We start from the raw sequence: 18,099 nt of genomic DNA, 5'->3' as shown, positions 1-18,099 counted from the left end.
AGGTAGATACAGAGTAACAGAGTAACAGGTAGATACAGAGTAACAGGTAGATACAGAGTAACAGGTAGATACAGAGTAACAGAGTAACAGGTAGATACAGAGTAACAGGTAGATACAGAGTAACAGGTAGATACAGAGTAACAGAGTAACAGGTAGATACAGAGTAACAGGTAGATACAGAGTAACAGGTAGATACAGAGTAACAGAGTAACAGGTAGATACAGAGTAACAGAGTAACAGGTAGATACAGAGTAACAGAGTAACAGGTAGATACAGAGTAACAGAGTAACAGGTAGATACAGAGTAACAGAGTAACAGGTAGAGCAGTGACTCACAGTTCTGTGTTCCCACTACGGACCACCTTCAGGTAACGGGTCAACTCCCTGTATCTACAGACAAACAGAAATAAACCAAATAAGGACAGATCATGTACAGTGTGTGTGTGATGGTGTGTGTGAGAGAGATGGTGTGTGTGTGATGGTGTGTGTGAGAGAGATGGTGTGTGTGTGATGGTGTGTGTGAGAGAGATGGTGTGTGTGTGATGGTGTGTGTGAGAGAGATGGTGTGTGTGTGATGGTGTGTGTGAGAGAGATGGTGTGTGTGTGATGGTGTGTGTGAGAGAGATGGTGTGTGTGTGATGGTGTGTGTGAGAGAGATGGTGTGTGTGTGTGTGTGTGTGTGTGTGTGATGGTGCCAGTATTAAGGTATAAATAAACTAACTAAGTCGTGGCTGGGTCTTCCAGCATGACAACGACCCGAAACACACAGCCAGGGCAACTAAAGAGTGGCTCTGTAAGAAGCATCTCAAGGTCCTGGAGTGGCCTAGCCAGTCTCCAGACCTGAACCCAATAGAAAATCTTTGGAGGGAGCTGAAAGTCCGTATTGCCCAGCGACAGCCCCGAAACCTGAAGGATCTGGAGAAGGTCTGTATGGAGGAGTGGGCCAAAATCCCTGCTGCAGTGTGTGCAAACCTGGTCAAGAACTACAGGAAACGTATGATCTCTGTAATTGCAAACAAAGGTTTCTGTACCAAATATTAAGTTCTGCTTTTCTGATGTATCAAATACTTATGTCATGCAATAAAATGCACATTAATTACTCAAAAATCATACAATGTGATTTTCTGGATTTTTGTTTTAGATTCCGTCTCTCACAGTTGAAGTGTACCTATGATAAAAAATGACAGACCTCTACATGCTTTGTAAGTAGGAAAAACTGCAAAATGGGCAGTGTGTCAAATACTTCTCCCCACTGTATATATGACCTAGTGCACCAGTTGACTGCATGTATTCATTGTGGTGGTAAATACCTCTTGAGTCGCTGTAATTTCTCAGCTCTCAGCAGGACAACAGCAGCCGATTCAGTCAGCGCTTCCCTCTTCCCTTTTCCCGGTCGGATCCCCGTCACGTTCTGTCCCTTTAACACTGAGACCAGCAGGACGTCTGACCAGGGGAGAACACACAGCCTGGAACACATTAACGTCCTGTCCCTTTAACACTGAGACCAGCAGGACGTCTGACCAGGGGAGAACACACAGTCTGGAACACATTAACGTCCTGTCCCTTTAACACTGAGACCAGCAGGACGTCTGACCAGGGGAGAACACACAGCCTGGAACACATTAACGTTCTGTCCCTTTAACACTGAGACCAGCAGGACGTCTGACCAGGGGAGAACACACAGCCTGGAACACATTAACGTCCTGTCCCTTTAACACTGAGACCAGCAGGACGTCTGACCAGGGGAGAACACACAGCCTGGAACACATTAACGTCCTGTCCCTTTAACACTGAGACCAGCAGGACGTCTGACCAGGGGAGAACACACAGCCTGGAACACATTAACGTTCTGTCCCTTTAACACTGAGACCAGCAGGACGTCTGACCAGGGGAGAACACACAGCCTGGAACACATTAACGTCCTGTCCCTTTAACACTGAGACCAGCAGGACGTCTGACCAGGGGAGAACACACAGCCTGGAACACATTAACGTCCTGTCCCTTTAACACTGAGACCAGCAGGACGTCTGACCAGGGGAGAACACACAGCCTGGAACACATTAACGTCCTGTCCCTTTAACACTGAGACCAGCAGGACGTCTGACCAGGGGAGAACACACAGCCTGGAACACATTAACGTCCTGTCCCTTTAACACTGAGACCAGCAGGACGTCTGACCAGGGGAGAACACACAGCCTGGAACACATTAACGTCCTGTCCCTTTAACACTGAGACCAGCAGGACGTCTGACCAGGGGAGAACACACAGCCTGGAACACATTAACGTCCTGTCCCTTTAACACTGAGACCAGCAGGACGTCTGACCAGGGGAGAACACACAGCCTGGAACACATTAACGTTCTGTCCCTTTAACACTGAGACCAGCAGGACGTCTGACCAGGGGAGAACACACAGCCTGGAACACATTAACGTCCTGTCCCTTTAACACTGAGACCAGCAGGACGTCTGACCAGGGGAGAACACACAGCCTGGAACACATTAACGTCCTGTCCCTTTAACACTGAGACCAGCAGGACGTCTGACCAGGGGAGAACACACAGCCTGGAACACATTAACGTCCTGTCCCTTTAACACTGAGACCAGCAGGACGTCTGACCAGGGGAGAACACACAGCCTGGAACACATTAACGTCCTGTCCCTTTAACACTGAGACCAGCAGGACGTCTGACCAGGGGAGAACACACAGCCTGGAACACATTAACGTCCTGTCCCTTTAACACTGAGACCAGCAGGACGTCTGACCAGGGGAGAACACACAGCCTGGAACACATTAACGTCCTGTCCCTTTAACACTGAGACCAGCAGGACGTCTGACCAGGGGAGAACACACAGCCTGGAACACATTAACGTCCTGTCCCTTTAACACTGAGACCAGCAGGACGTCTGACCAGGGGAGAACACACAGCCTGGAACACATTAACGTCCTGTCCCTTTAACACTGAGACCGACCGATGCAGCTGGGAGGTAGGGGGGAGGGTCTGTCCCTGTTTCTCAGAGCGATGCAGCTGGGGGGTAGGGGGGAGGGTCTGTACCTGTTTCTCAGAGCGATGCAGCTGGGGGGTAGGGGGGAGGGTCTGTACCTGTTTCTCAGAGCGATGCAGCTGGAGGGTAGGGGGGAGGGTCTGTACCTGTTTCTCAGAGCGATGCAGCTGGAGGGTAGGGGGGAGGGTCTGTACCTGTTTCTCAGAGCGATGCAGCTGGGAGGTAGGGGGGAGGGTCTGTCCCTGTTTCTCAGAGAGATGCAGCTGGGGGGTAGGGGGGAGGGTCTGGTCTGTATCTGTTTCTCAGAGCGATGCAGCTGGGAGGTAGGGGGGAGGGTCTGTACCTGTTTCTCAGAGCGATGCAGCTGGTAGGTAGGGGGAGGGTCTGGTCTGTACCTGTTTCTCAGAGAGATGCAGCTGGGAGGTAGGGGGAGGGTCTGGTAGAAACTTTGAAGTTTCTGGAGAAACTCTGGACTGAAGTCACACTCCACCATCTGTCTCCGCACCGCCTCCATTACCCTGAACACACAAACACACACACACACAGAGAGAAACACACCACACACACCACATGTCACCAGAGGTCTCTTCACAGTCCCCAAGTCCAGAACAGACTATGGGAGGTGCACAGTACTACATAGAGCCATGACAACATGGAACTCTATTCCACATCAGGTAACTGATGCAGCAGTAGAATCAGATTTAAAAAGCAAATATTCATTACCAAAGTAGCATTGCTTTAGTGTGTAGGGCGCTGTCTATTGTATTGATACAGCGCAGCTGAGATGGGCTACAGATTTCACGCCAACCTGTCACTTCAAAAGCACTCAATGGTCTCGGAGTCTCAGCCTTTGAACTGTATGTTTATAATAAACAGATCAAAATACACCTTATGGAACAACGGGGACTGTGAAGAGACACACACAGTACACATACATACAGTTTTAATACTGCAGTATAATATACTGTATGTAGTGTATTTGATGTATAGTGTTTTAATACTGCAGTATAATATACTGTATTTGATGTATACAACAGTGTTTTAATACTGCAGTATAATATACTGTATGTAGTGTATTTGATGTATAGTGTTTTAATACTGCAGTATAATATACTGTATTTGATGTATACAACAGTGTTTTAATACTGCAGTATAATATACTGTATGTAGTGTATTTGATGTATAGTGTTTTAATACTGCAGTATAATATACTGTATTTGATGTATACAACAGTGTTTTAATACTGCAGTATAATATACTGTATGTAGTGTATTTGATGTATAGTGTTTTAATACTGCAGTATAATATACTGTATTTGATGTATACAACAGTGTTTTAATACTGCAGTATAATATACTGTATGTAGTGTATTTGATGTATAGTGTTTTAATACTGCAGTATAATATACTGTATTTGATGTATACAACAGTGTTTTAATACTGCAGTATAATATACTGTATGTAGTGTATTTGATGTATAGTGTTTTAATACTGCAGTATAATATACTGTATTTGATGTATACAACAGTGTTTTAATACTGCAGTATAATATACTGTATGTAGTGTATTTGATGTATAGTGTTTTAATACTGCAGTATAATATACTGTATTTGATGTATACAACAGTGTTTTAATACTGCAGTATAATATACTGTATGTAGTGTATTTGATGTATAGTGTTTTAATACTGCAGTATAATATACTGTATTTGATGTATACAACAGTGTTTTAATACTGCAGTATAATATACTGTATGTAGTGTATTTGATGTATAGTGTTTTAATACTGCAGTATAATATACTGTATTTGATGTATACAACAGTGTTTTAATACTGCAGTATAATATACTGTATGTAGTGTATTTGATGTATAGTGTTTTAATACTGCAGTATAATATACTGTATTTGATGTATACAACAGTGTTTTAATACTGCAGTATAATATACTGTATGTAGTGTATTTGATGTATAGTGTTTTAATACTGCAGTATAATATACTGTATTTGATGTATACAACAGTGTTTTAATACTGCAGTATAATATACTGTATGTAGTGTATTTGATGTATAGTGTTTTAATACTGCAGTATAATATACTGTATGTGATGTATACAACAGTGTTTTAATACTGCAGTATAATATACTGTATGTAGTGTATTTGATGTATAGTGTTTTAATACTGCAGTATAATATACTGTATTTGATGTATACAACAGTGTTTTAATACTGCAGTATAATATACTGTATGTCGTGTATTTGATGTTTAAAAAGTGTTTTAATACTTCAGAATATAAAACTATATGTAGTGTTACCCAGTCCTAAATGGACCTCTAGACCCTATGGTGTTACCCAGTCCTAAATGGACCTCTAGACCCTACGGTGTTACCCAGTCCTAAATGGACCTCTAGACCCTATGGTGTTACCCAGTCCTAAATGGACCTCTAGACCCTATGGTGTTACCCAGTCCTAAATGGACCTCTAGACCCTACGGTGTTACCCAGTCCTAAATGGACCTCTAGACCCTACGGTGTTACCCAGTCCTAAATGGACCTCTAGACCCTACGGTGTTACCCAGTCCTAAATGGACCTCTAGACCCTACGGTGTTACCCAGTCCTAAATGGACCTCTAGACCCTATGGTGTTACCCAGTCCTAAATGGACCTCTAGACCCTATGGTGTTACCCAGTCCTAAATGGACCCCTAGACCCTATGGTGTTACCCAGTCCTAAATGGACCTCTAGACCCTATGGTGTTACCCAGTCCTAAATGGACCTCTAGACCCTATGGTGTTACCCAGTCCTAAATGGACCCCTAGACCCTATGGTGTTACCCAGTCCTAAATGGACCTCTAGACCCTATGGTGTTACCCAGTCCTAAATGGACCTCTAGACCCTATGGTGTTACCCAGTCCTAAATGGACCTCTAGACCCTATGGTGTTACCCAGTCCTAAATGGACCTCTAGACCCTATGGTGTTACCCAGTCCTAAATGGACCTCTAGACCCTATGGTGTTACCCAGTCCTAAATGGACCTCTAGACCCTATGGTGTTACCCAGTCCTAAATGGACCCCTAGACCCTATGGTGTTACCCAGTCCTAAATGGACCTCTAGACCCTATGGTGTTACCCAGTCCTAAATGGACCTCTAGACCCTATGGTGTTACCCAGTCCTAAATGGACCTCTAGACCCTACGGTGTTACCCAGTCCTAAATGGACCTCTAGACCCTACGGTGTTACCCAGTCCTAAATGGACCTCTAGACCCTACGGTGTTACCCAGTCCTAAATGGACCTCTAGACCCTACGGTGTTACCCAGTCCTAAATGGACCCCTAGACCCTACGGTGTTACCCAGTCCTAAATGGACCTCTAGACCCTATGGTGTTACCCGGTCCTAAATGGACCTCTAGACCCTATGGTGTTACCCAGTCCTAAATGGACCTCTAGACCCTACGGTGTTACCCAGTCCTAAATGGACCTCTAGACCCTACGGTGTTACCCAGTCCTAAATGGACCTCTAGACCCTATGGTGTTACCCAGTCCTAAATGGACCCCTATGGTGTTACCCAGTCCTAAATGGACCTCTAGACCCTATGGTGTTACCCAGTCCTAAATGGACCGCTAGACCCTATGGTGTTACCCAGTCCTAAATGGACCTCTAGACCCTATGGTGTTACCCAGTCCTAAATGGACCTCTAGACCCTATGGTGTTACCCAGTCCTAAATGGACTCCTAGACCCTATGGTGTTACCCAGTCCTAAATGGACTCCTAGACCCTATGGTGTTACCCAGTCCTAAATGGACTCCTAGACCCTATGGTGTTACCCAGTCCTAAATGGACCTTTAGACCCTATGGTGTTACCCAGTCCTAAATGGACCTCTAGACCCTATGGTGTTACCCAGTCCTAAATGGACCCCTAGACCCTATGGTGTTACCCAGTCCTAAATGGACCTCTAGACCCTATGGTGTTACCCGGTCCTAAATGGACCTCTAGACCCTATGGTGTTACCCAGTCCTAAATGGACCTCTAGACCCTACGGTGTTACCCAGTCCTAAATGGACCTCTAGACCCTACGGTGTTACCCAGTCCTAAATGGACCTCTAGACCCTATGGTGTTACCCAGTCCTAAATGGACCCCTATGGTGTTACCCAGTCCTAAATGGACCTCTAGACCCTATGGTGTTACCCAGTCCTAAATGGACCGCTAGACCCTATGGTGTTACCCAGTCCTAAATGGACCTCTAGACCCTATGGTGTTACCCAGTCCTAAATGGACCTCTAGACCCTATGGTGTTACCCAGTCCTAAATGGACTCCTAGACCCTATGGTGTTACCCAGTCCTAAATGGACTCCTAGACCCTATGGTGTTACCCAGTCCTAAATGGACTCCTAGACCCTATGGTGTTACCCAGTCCTAAATGGACCTTTAGACCCTATGGTGTTACCCAGTCCTAAATGGACCTCTAGACCCTATGGTGTTACCCAGTCCTAAATGGACCCCTATGGTGTTACCCAGTCCTAAATGGACCTCTAGACCCTATGGTGTTACCCAGTCCTAAATGGACCCCTAGACCCTATGGTGTTACCCAGTCCTAAATGGACCTCTAGACCCTATGGTGTTACCCAGTCCTAAATGGACCTCTAGACCCTATGGTGTTACCCAGTCCTAAATGGAACTCTAGAACCTATGGTGTTACCCAGTCCTAAATGGACCTCTAGACCCTATGGTGTTACCCAGTCCTAAATGGACCTCTAGACCCTATGGTGTTAACCAGGCCTAAATGGACCTCTAGACCCTATGGTGTTACCCAGTCCTAAATGGACCTCTAGACCCTATGGTGTTACCCAGTCCTAAATGGACCCCTAGACCCTATGGTGTTACCCAGTCCTAAATGGACCCCTAGACCCTATGGTGTTACCCAGTCCTAAATGGACCTCTAGACCCTATGGTGTTACCCAGTCCTAAATGGACCCCTAGACCCTATGGTGTTACCCAGTCCTAAATGGACCCCTAGACCCTATGGTGTTACCCAGTCCTAAATGGACCCCTAGACCCTATGGTGTTACCCAGTCCTAAATGGACCTCTAGACCCTATGGTGTTACCCAGTCCTAAATGGACCTCTAGACCCTATGGTGTTACCCAGTCCTAAATGGACCTCTAGACCCTATGGTGTTACCCAGTCCTAAATGGACCTCTAGACCCTATGGTGTTACCCAGTCCTAAATGGACCCCTAGACCCTATGGTGTTACCCAGTCCTAAATGGACCTCTAGACCCTATGGTGTTACCCAGTCCTAAATGGACCTCTAGACCCTATGGTGTTACCCAGTCCTAAATGGACCTCTAGACCCTATGGTGTTACCCAGTCCTAAATGGACCTCGAGACCCTATGGTGTTACCCAGTCCTAAATGGACCCCTAGACCCTATGGTGTTACCCAGTCCTAAATGGACCCCTAGACCCTATGGTGTTACCCAGTCCTAAATGGACCTCTAGACCCTATGGTGTTACCCAGTCCTAAATGGACCTCTAGACCCTATGGTGTTACCCGGTCCTAAATGGACCTCTAGACTCTATGGTGTTACCCGGTCCTAAATGGACCTCTAGACCCTATGGTGTTACCCAGTCCTAAATGGACCTCTAGACCCTATGGTGTTACCCAGTCCTAAATGGACCTCTAGACCCTATGGTGTTACCCAGTCCTAAATGGACCTCTAGACCCTACGGTGTTACCCAGTCCTAAATGGACCCCTAGACCCTATGGTGTTACCCAGTCCTAAATGGACCCCTAGACCCTATGGTGTTACCCAGTCCTAAATGGACCCCTAGACCCTATGGTGTTACCCAGTCCTAAATGGACCTCTAGACCCTATGGTGTTACCCAGTCCTAAATGGACCCCTAGACCCTATGGTGTTACCCAGTCCTAAATGGACCTCTAGACCCTATGGTGTTACCCAGTCCTAAATGGACCTCTAGACCCTATGGTGTTACCCAGTCCTAAATGGACCTCTAGACCCTATGGTGTTACCCAGTCCTAAATGGACCCCTATGGTGTTACCCAGTCCTAAATGGACCTCTAGACCCTATGGTGTTACCCAGTCCTAAATGGACCTCTAGACCCTATGGTGTTACCCAGTCCTAAATGGACCTCTAGACCCTATGGTGTTACCCAGTCCTAAATGGAACTCTAGACCCTATGGTGTTACCCAGTCCTAAATGGACCTCTAGACCCTATGGTGTTACCCAGTCCTAAACGGACCTCTAGACCCTATGGTGTTATCCAGGCCTAAATGGACCTCTAGACCCTATGGTGTTACCCAGTCCTAAATGGACCTCTAGACCCTATGGTGTTACCCAGTCCTAAATGGACCCCTAGACCCTATGGTGTTACCCAGTCCTAAATGGACCCCTAGACCCTATGGTGTTACCCAGTCCTAAATGGACCTCTAGACCCTATGGTGTTACCCAGTCCTAAATGGACCCCTAGACCCTATGGTGTTACCCAGTCCTAAATGGACCCCTAGACCCTATGGTGTTACCCAGTCCTAAATGGACCCCTAGACCCTATGGTGTTACCCAGTCCTAAATGGACCTCTAGACCCTATGGTGTTACCCAGTCCTAAATGGACCCCTAGACCCTATGGTGTTACCCAGTCCTAAATTGACCTCTAGACCCTATGGTGTTACCCAGTCCTAAATGGACCTCTAGACCCTATGGTGTTACCCAGTCCTAAATGGACCTCTAGACCCTATGGTGTTACCCAGTCCTAAATGGACCCCTATGGTGTTACCCAGTCCTAAATGGACCTCTAGACCCTATGGTGTTACCCAGTCCTAAATGGACCTCTAGACCCTATGGTGTTACCCAGTCCTAAATGGACCTCTAGACCCTATGGTGTTACCCAGTCCTAAATGGAACTCTAGACCCTATGGTGTTACCCAGTCCTAAATGGACCTCTAGACCCTATGGTGTTACCCAGTCCTAAATGGACCTCTAGACCCTATGGTGTTAACCAGGCCTAAATGGACCTCTAGACCCTATGGTGTTACCCAGTCCTAAATGGACCTCTAGACCCTATGGTGTTACCCAGTCCTAAATGGACCCCTAGACCCTATGGTGTTACCCAGTCCTAAATGGACCCCTAGACCCTATGGTGTTACCCAGTCCTAAATGGACCTCTAGACCCTATGGTGTTACCCAGTCCTAAATGGACCCCTAGATCCTATGGTGTTACCCAGTCCTAAATGGACCCCTAGACCCTATGGTGTTACCCAGTCCTAAATGGACCCCTAGACCCTATGGTGTTACCCAGTCCTAAATGGACCCCTAGACCCTATGGTGTTACCCAGTCCTAAATGGACCTCTAGACCCTATGGTGTTACCCAGTCCTAAATGGACCTCTAGACCCTATGGTGTTACCCAGTCCTAAATGGACCTCTAGACCCTATGGTGTTACCCAGTCCTAAATGGACCTCTAGACCCTATGGTGTTACCCAGTCCTAAATGGACACCTAGACCCTATGGTGTTACCCAGTCCTAAATGGACCTCTAGACCCTATGGTGTTACCCAGTCCTAAATGGACCTCTAGACCCTATGGTGTTACCCAGTCCTAAATGGACCTCTAGACCCTATGGTGTTACCCAGTCCTAAATGGACCTCGAGACCCTATGGTGTTACCCAGTCCTAAATGGACCCCTAGACCCTATGGTGTTACCCAGTCCTAAATGGACCCCTAGACCCTATGGTGTTACCCAGTCCTAAATGGACCTCTAGACCCTATGGTGTTACCCAGTCCTAAATGGACCTCTAGACCCTATGGTGTTACCCGGTCCTAAATGGACCTCTAGACCCTATGGTGTTACCCGGTCCTAAATGGACCTCTAGACCCTATGGTGTTACCCAGTCCTAAATGGACCTCTAGACCCTACGGTGTTACCCAGTCCTAAATGGACCTCTAGACCCTACGGTGTTACCCAGTCCTAAATGGACCTCTAGACCCTACGGTGTTACCCAGTCCTAAATGGACCCCTAGACCCTATGGTGTTACCCAGTCCTAAATGGACCCCTAGACCCTATGGTGTTACCCAGTCCTAAATGGACCTCTAGACCCTATGGTGTTACCCAGTCCTAAATGGACCTCTAGACCCTATGGTGTTACCCAGTCCTAAATGGACCTCTAGACCCTATGGTGTTACCCAGTCCTAAATGGACCTCTAGACCCTATGGTGTTACCCAGTCCTAAATGGACCTCTAGACCCTATGGTGTTACCCAGTCCTAAATGGACCCCTATGGTGTTACCCAGTCCTAAATGGACCCCTAGACCCTATGGTGTTACCCAGTCCTAAATGGACCTCTAGACCCTATGGTGTTACCCGGTCCTAAATGGACCTCTAGACCCTATGGTGTTACCCGGTCCTAAATGGACCCCTAGACCCTATGGTGTTACCCGGTCCTAAATGGACCCCTAGACCCTATGGTGTTACCCGGTCCTAAATGGACCTCTAGACCCTATGGTGTTACCCAGTCCTAAATGGACCCCTATGGTGTTACCCAGTCCTAAATGGACCCCTAGACCCTATGGTGTTACCCAGTCCTAAATGGACCCGTAGACCCTATGGTGTTACCCAGTCCTAAATGGACCCGTAGACCCTATGGTGTTACCCAGTCCTAAATGGACCCCTAGACCCTATGGTGTTACCCAGTCCTAAATGGACCCGTAGACCCTATGGTGTTACCCAGTCCTAAATGGACCCCTAGACCCTATGGTGTTACCCAGTCCTAAATGGACCTCTAGACCCTATGGTGTTACCCAGTCCTAAATGGACCTCTAGACCCTATGGTGTTACCCAGTCCTAAATGGACCTCTAGACCCTATGGTGTTACCCAGTCCTAAATGGACCCCTAGACCCTATGGTGTTACCCAGTCCTAAATGGACCTCTAGACCCTATGGTGTTACCCAGTCCTAAATGGACCTCTAGACCCTATGGTGTTACCCGGTCCTAAATGGACCTCTAGACCCTATGGTGTTACCCGGTCCTAAATGGACCCCTAGACCCTATGGTGTTACCCGGTCCTAAATGGACCCCTAGACCCTATGGTGTTACCCAGTCCTAAATGGACCTCTAGACCCTATGGTGTTACCCAGTCCTAAATGGACCTCTAGACCCTATGGTGTTACCCAGTCCTAAATGGACCCCTATGGTGTTACCCAGTCCTAAATGGACCCCTAGACCCTATGGTGTTACCCAGTCCTAAATGGACCCCTAGACCCTATGGTGTTACCCAGTCCTAAATGGACCTCTAGACCCTATGGTGTTACCCAGTCCTAAATGGACCCCTAGATCCTATGGTGTTACCCAGTCCTAAATGGACCCCTAGACCCTATGGTGTTACCCAGTCCTAAATGGACCCCTAGACCCTATGGTGTTACCCAGTCCTAAATGGACCTCTAGACCCTATGGTGTTACCCAGTCCTAAATGGACCTCTAGACCCTATGGTGTTACCCAGTCCTAAATGGACCTCTAGACCCTATGGTGTTACCCAGTCCTAAATGGACCTCTAGACCCTATGGTGTTACCCAGTCCTAAATGGACACCTAGACCCTATGGTGTTACCCAGTCCTAAATGGACCTCTAGACCCTATGGTGTTACCCAGTCCTAAATGGACCTCTAGACCCTATGGTGTTACCCAGTCCTAAATGGACCTCTAGACCCTATGGTGTTACCCAGTCCTAAATGGACCTCGAGACCCTATGGTGTTACCCAGTCCTAAATGGACCCCTAGACCCTATGGTGTTACCCAGTCCTAAATGGACCCCTAGACCCTATGGTGTTACCCAGTCCTAAATGGACCTCTAGACCCTATGGTGTTACCCAGTCCTAAATGGACCTCTAGACCCTATGGTGTTACCCAGTCCTAAATGGACCTCTAGACCCTACGGTGTTACCCAGTCCTAAATGGACCTCTAGACCCTACGGTGTTACCCAGTCCTAAATGGACCTCTAGACCCTACGGTGTTACCCAGTCCTAAATGGACCCCTAGACCCTATGGTGTTACCCAGTCCTAAATGGACCCCTAGACCCTATGGTGTTACCCAGTCCTAAATGGACCTCTAGACCCTATGGTGTTACCCAGTCCTAAATGGACCCCTAGACCCTATGGTGTTACCCAGTCCTAAATGGACCTCTAGACCCTATGGTGTTACCCAGTCCTAAATGGACCTCTAGACCCTATGGTGTTACCCAGTCCTAAATGGACCTCTAGACCCTATGGTGTTACCCAGTCCTAAATGGACCCCTATGGTGTTACCCAGTCCTAAATGGACCCCTAGACCCTATGGTGTTACCCAGTCCTAAATGGACCTCTAGACCCTATGGTGTTACCCGGTCCTAAATGGACCTCTAGACCCTATGGTGTTACCCGGTCCTAAATGGACCCCTAGACCCTATGGTGTTACCCGGTCCTAAATGGACCCCTAGACCCTATGGTGTTACCCGGTCCTAAATGGACCTCTAGACCCTATGGTGTTACCCAGTCCTAAATGGACCCCTATGGTGTTACCCAGTCCTAAATGGACCCCTAGACCCTATGGTGTTACCCAGTCCTAAATGGACCCCTAGACCCTATGGTGTTACCCAGTCCTAAATGGACCCGTAGACCCTATGGTGTTACCCAGTCCTAAATGGACCCGTAGACCCTATGGTGTTACCCAGTCCTAAATGGACCCCTAGACCCTATGGTGTTACCCAGTCCTAAATGGACCCGTAGACCCTATGGTGTTACCCAGTCCTAAATGGACCCCTAGACCCTATGGTGTTACCCAGTCCTAAATGGACCTCTAGACCCTATGGTGTTACCCAGTCCTAAATGGACCTCTAGACCCTATGGTGTTACCCAGTCCTAAATGGACCTCTAGACCCTATGGTGTTACCCAGTCCTAAATGGACCTCTAGACCCTATGGTGTTACCCAGTCCTAAATGGACCCCTATGGTGTTACCCAGTCCTAAATGGACCCCTAGACCCTATGGTGTTACCCAGTCCTAAATGGACCTCTAGACCCTATGGTGTTACCCGGTCCTAAATGGACCTATAGACCCTATGGTGTTACCCGGTCCTAAATGGACCCCTAGACCCTATGGTGTTACCCGGTCCTAAATGGACCCCTAGACCCTATGGTGTTACCCAGTCCTAAATGGACCTCTAGACCCTATGGTGTTACCCAGTCCTAAATGGACCTCTAGACCCTATGGTGTTACCCAGTCCTAAATGGACCCCTATGGTGTTACCCAGTCCTAAATGGACCCCTAGACCCTATGGTGTTACCCAGTCCTAAATGGACCCGTAGACCCTATGGTGTTACCCAGTCCTAAATGGACCCCTAGACCCTATGGTGTTACCCAGTCCTAAATGGACCCGTAGACCCTATGGTGTTACCCAGTCCTAAATGGACCCCTAGACCCTATGGTGTTACCCAGTCCTAAATGGACCTCTAGACCCTATGGTGTTACCCAGTCCTAAATGGACCTCTAGACCCTATGGTGATACCCAGTCCTAAATGGACCCCTAGACCCTATGGTGTTACCCAGTCCTAAATGGACCTCTAGACCCTATGGTGTTACCCAGTCCTAAATGGACCTCTAGACCCTATGGTGTTACCCAGTCCTAAATGGACCTCTAGACCCTATGGTGTTACCCAGTCCTAAATGGACCCCTAGACCCTATGGTGTTACCCAGTCCTAAATGGACCTCTAGACCCTATGGTGTTACCCAGTCCTAAATGGACCTCTAGACCCTATGGTGTTACCCAGTCCTAAATGGACCCCTAGACCCTATGGTGTTACCCAGTCCTAAATGGACCTCTAGACCCTACGGTGTTACCCAGTCCTAAATGGACCTCTAGACCCTACGGTGTTACCCAGTCCTAAATGGACCCCTAGACCCTACGGTGTTACCCAGTCCTAAATGGACCCCTAGACCCTATGGTGTTACCCAGTCCTAAATGGACCCCTAGACCCTATGGTGTTACCCAGTCCTAAATGGACCCCTAGACCCTATGGTGTTACCCAGTCCTAAATGGACCTCTAGACCCTATGGTGTTACCCAGTCCTAAATGGACCTCTAGAACCTATGGTGTTACCCAGTCCTAAATGGACCTCTAGACCCTATGGTGTTACCCAGTCCTAAATGGACCCCTAGACCCTATGGTGTTACCCAGTCCTAAATGGACCTCTAGACCCTATGGTGTTACCCAGTCCTAAATGGACCCCTAGACCCTATGGTGTTACCCAGTCCTAAATGGACCTCTAGACCCTATGGTGTTACCCAGTCCTAAATGGACCCCTAGACCCTATGGTGTTACCCAGTCCTAAATGGACCTCTAGACCCTACGGTGTTACCCAGTCCTAAATGGACCTCTAGACCCTACGGTGTTACCCAGTCCTAAATGGACCTCTAGACCCTACGGTGTTACCCAGTCCTAAATGGACCCCTAGACCCTACGGTGTTACCCAGTCCTAAATGGACCTATAGACCCTATGGTGTTACCCAGTCCTAAATGGACCTCTAGACCCTATGGTGTTACCCAGTCCTAAATGGAACTCTAGACCCTATGGTGTTACCCAGTCCTAAATGGACCCCTAGACCCTATGGTGTTACCCAGTCCTAAATGGACCCCTAGACCCTATGGTGTTACCCAGTCCTAAATGGACCCCTAGACCCTATGGTGTTACCCAGTCCTAAATGGACCCCTAGACCCTATGGTGTTACCCAGTCCTAAATGGACCCCTAGACCCTATGGTGTTACCCAGTCCTAAATGGACCCCTAGACCCTATGGTGTTACCCAGTCCTAAATGGACCCCTAGACCCTATGGTGTTACCCAGTCCTAAATGGACCCCTAGACCCTATGGTGTTACCCAGTCCTAAATGGACCCCTAGACCCTATGGTGTTACCCAGTCCTAAATGGACCTCTAGACCCTATGGTGTTACCCAGTCCTAAATGGACCTCTAGACCCTATGGTGTTACCCAGTCCTAAATGGACCCCTAGACATTATGGTGTTACCCAGTCCTAAATGGACCCCTAGACCCTATGGTGTTACCCAGTCCTAAATGGACCTCTAGACCCTATGGTGTTACCCAGTCCTAAATGGACCTCTAGACCCTATGGTGTTACCCAGTCCTAAATGGACCCCTAGACCCTATGGTGTTACCCAGTCCTAAATGGACCCCTAGACCCTATGGTGTTACCCAGTCCTAAATGGACCTCTAGACCCTATGGTGTTACCCAGTCCTAAATGGACCTCTAGACCCTATGGTGTTACCCAGTCCTAAATGGACCTCTAGACCCTATGGTGTTACCCAGTCCTAAATGGACCTCTAGACCCTATGGTGTTACCCAGTCCTAAATGGACCTCTAGACCCTATGGTGTTAACCAGGCCTAAATGGACCTCTAGACCCTATGGTGTTAACCAGGCCTAAATGGACCTCTAGACCCTATGGTGTTACCAAGTCCTAAATGGACCTCTAGACCCTATGGTGTTATCCAGTCCTAAATGGACCCCTAGACCCTATGGTGTTACCCAGTCCTAAATGGACCCCTAGACCCTATGGTGTTACCCAGTCCTAAATGGACCTCTAGACCCTATGGTGTTACCCAGTCCTAAATGGACCTCTATACCCTATGGTGTTACCCAGTCCTAAATGGACCTCTAGACCCTATGGTGTTACCCAGTCCTAAATGGACTCCTAGACCCTATGGTGTTACCCAGTCCTAAATGGACTCCTAGACCCTATGGTGTTACCCAGTCCTAAATGGACTCCTAGACCCTATGGTGTTACCCAGTCCTAAATGGACCTTTAGACCCTATGGTGTTACCCAGTCCTAAATGGACCTCTAGACCCTATGGTGTTACCCAGTCCTAAATGGACCCCTATGGTGTTACCCAGTCCTAAATGGACCTCTAGACCCTATGGTGTTACCCAGTCCTAAATGGACCCCTAGACCCTATGGTGTTACCCAGTCCTAAATGGACCTCTAGACCCTATGGTTTTACCCAGTCCTAAATGGACCCCTAGACCCTATGGTGTTACCCAGTCCTAAATGGACCTCTAGACCCTATGGTGTTACCCAGTCCTAACTGGACCTCTAGACCCTATGGTGTTACCCAGTCCTAACTGGACCTCTAGACCCTATGGTGTTACCCAGTCCTAAATGGACCTCTAGACCCTATGGTGTTACCCAGTCCTAAATGGACCTCTAGACCCTATGGTGTTACCCAGTCCTAAATGGACCTCTAGTCCCTATGGTGTTACCCAGTCCTAAATGGACCCCTAGACCCTATGGTGTTACCCAGTCCTAAATGGACCTCTGGACCCTATGGTGTTACCCAGTCCTAAATGGACCTCTAGACCCTATGGTGTTACCCAGTCCTAAATGGACCCCTAGACCCTATGGTGTTACCCAGTCCTAAATGGACCCCTAGACCCTATGGTGTTACCCAGTCCTAAATGGACCCCTAGACCCTATGGTGTTACCCAGTCCTAAATGGACCTCTAGACCCCATGGTGTTACCCAGTCCTAAATGGACCTCTAGACCCTATGGTGTTACCCAGTCCTAAATGGACCTCTAGACCCTATGGTGTTACCCAGTCCTAAATGGACCTCTAGACCCTATGGTGTTACCCAGTCCTAAATGGACCTCTAGACCCTATGGTGTTACCCAGTCCTAAATGGACCTCTAGACCCTATGGTGTTACCCAGTCCTAAATGGACCTCTATGGTGTTACCCAGTCCTAAATGGACCTCTATGGTGTTACCCAGTCCTAAATGGACCTCTGGACCTCTATGGTGTTACCCAGTCCTAAATGGACCGCTGGACCCTATGGTGTTACCCAGTCCTAAATGGACCCCTAGACCCTATGGTGTTACCCAGTCCTAAATGGACCCCTAGACCCTATGGTGTTACCCAGTCCTAAATGGACCCCTAGACCCTATGGTGTTACCCAGTCCTAAATGGACCTCTAGACCCTATGGTGTTACCCAGTCCTAAATGGACCTCTAGATCCTATGGTGTTACCCAGTCCTAAATGGACC

General features: G+C 48.0%; 2 protein-coding genes across 3 annotated transcripts in view; both read right to left on the bottom strand.

Annotated features, from left to right (window-relative positions):
* LOC139568443 (uncharacterized) overlaps positions 1-1,491 on the bottom strand; it is a 38,550-nt gene extending 37,059 nt beyond the window's left edge. For both annotated transcript variants that reach the window (XR_011673606.1, XM_071390260.1), the window contains exons 1-2: positions 1,310-1,491; positions 336-389 (exon numbers count right to left, since the gene is read on the bottom strand). Coding sequence is in view for 1 of the 2 variants with exons in the window: in XM_071390260.1 (XP_071246361.1) it covers positions 336-389; positions 1,310-1,476 (221 nt within the window). In the remaining variant the exon portion in view is untranslated. The remainder of the gene's footprint in view (positions 1-335; positions 390-1,309) is intronic.
* A 1,168-nt stretch (positions 1,492-2,659) lies between these two features.
* Positions 2,660-18,099, bottom strand: part of LOC139542314 (uncharacterized) — a 56,382-nt gene continuing 40,942 nt past the window's right edge. The window contains exons 10-12 of the mRNA XM_071347584.1: positions 3,397-3,519; positions 2,835-2,925; positions 2,660-2,683 (exon numbers count right to left, since the gene is read on the bottom strand). Coding sequence (XP_071203685.1) covers positions 2,660-2,683; positions 2,835-2,925; positions 3,397-3,519 — 238 coding nt within the window. The remainder of the gene's footprint in view (positions 2,684-2,834; positions 2,926-3,396; positions 3,520-18,099) is intronic.

This window comes from Salvelinus alpinus, chromosome 2, assembly GCF_045679555.1.
Source record: "Salvelinus alpinus chromosome 2, SLU_Salpinus.1, whole genome shotgun sequence".
NCBI classification, from domain to species: Eukaryota; Metazoa; Chordata; class Actinopteri; order Salmoniformes; family Salmonidae; genus Salvelinus; species Salvelinus alpinus.
Note: the sequence above shows the minus strand (reverse complement) of the source record. Positions and strands in the feature narration are given on the sequence as shown.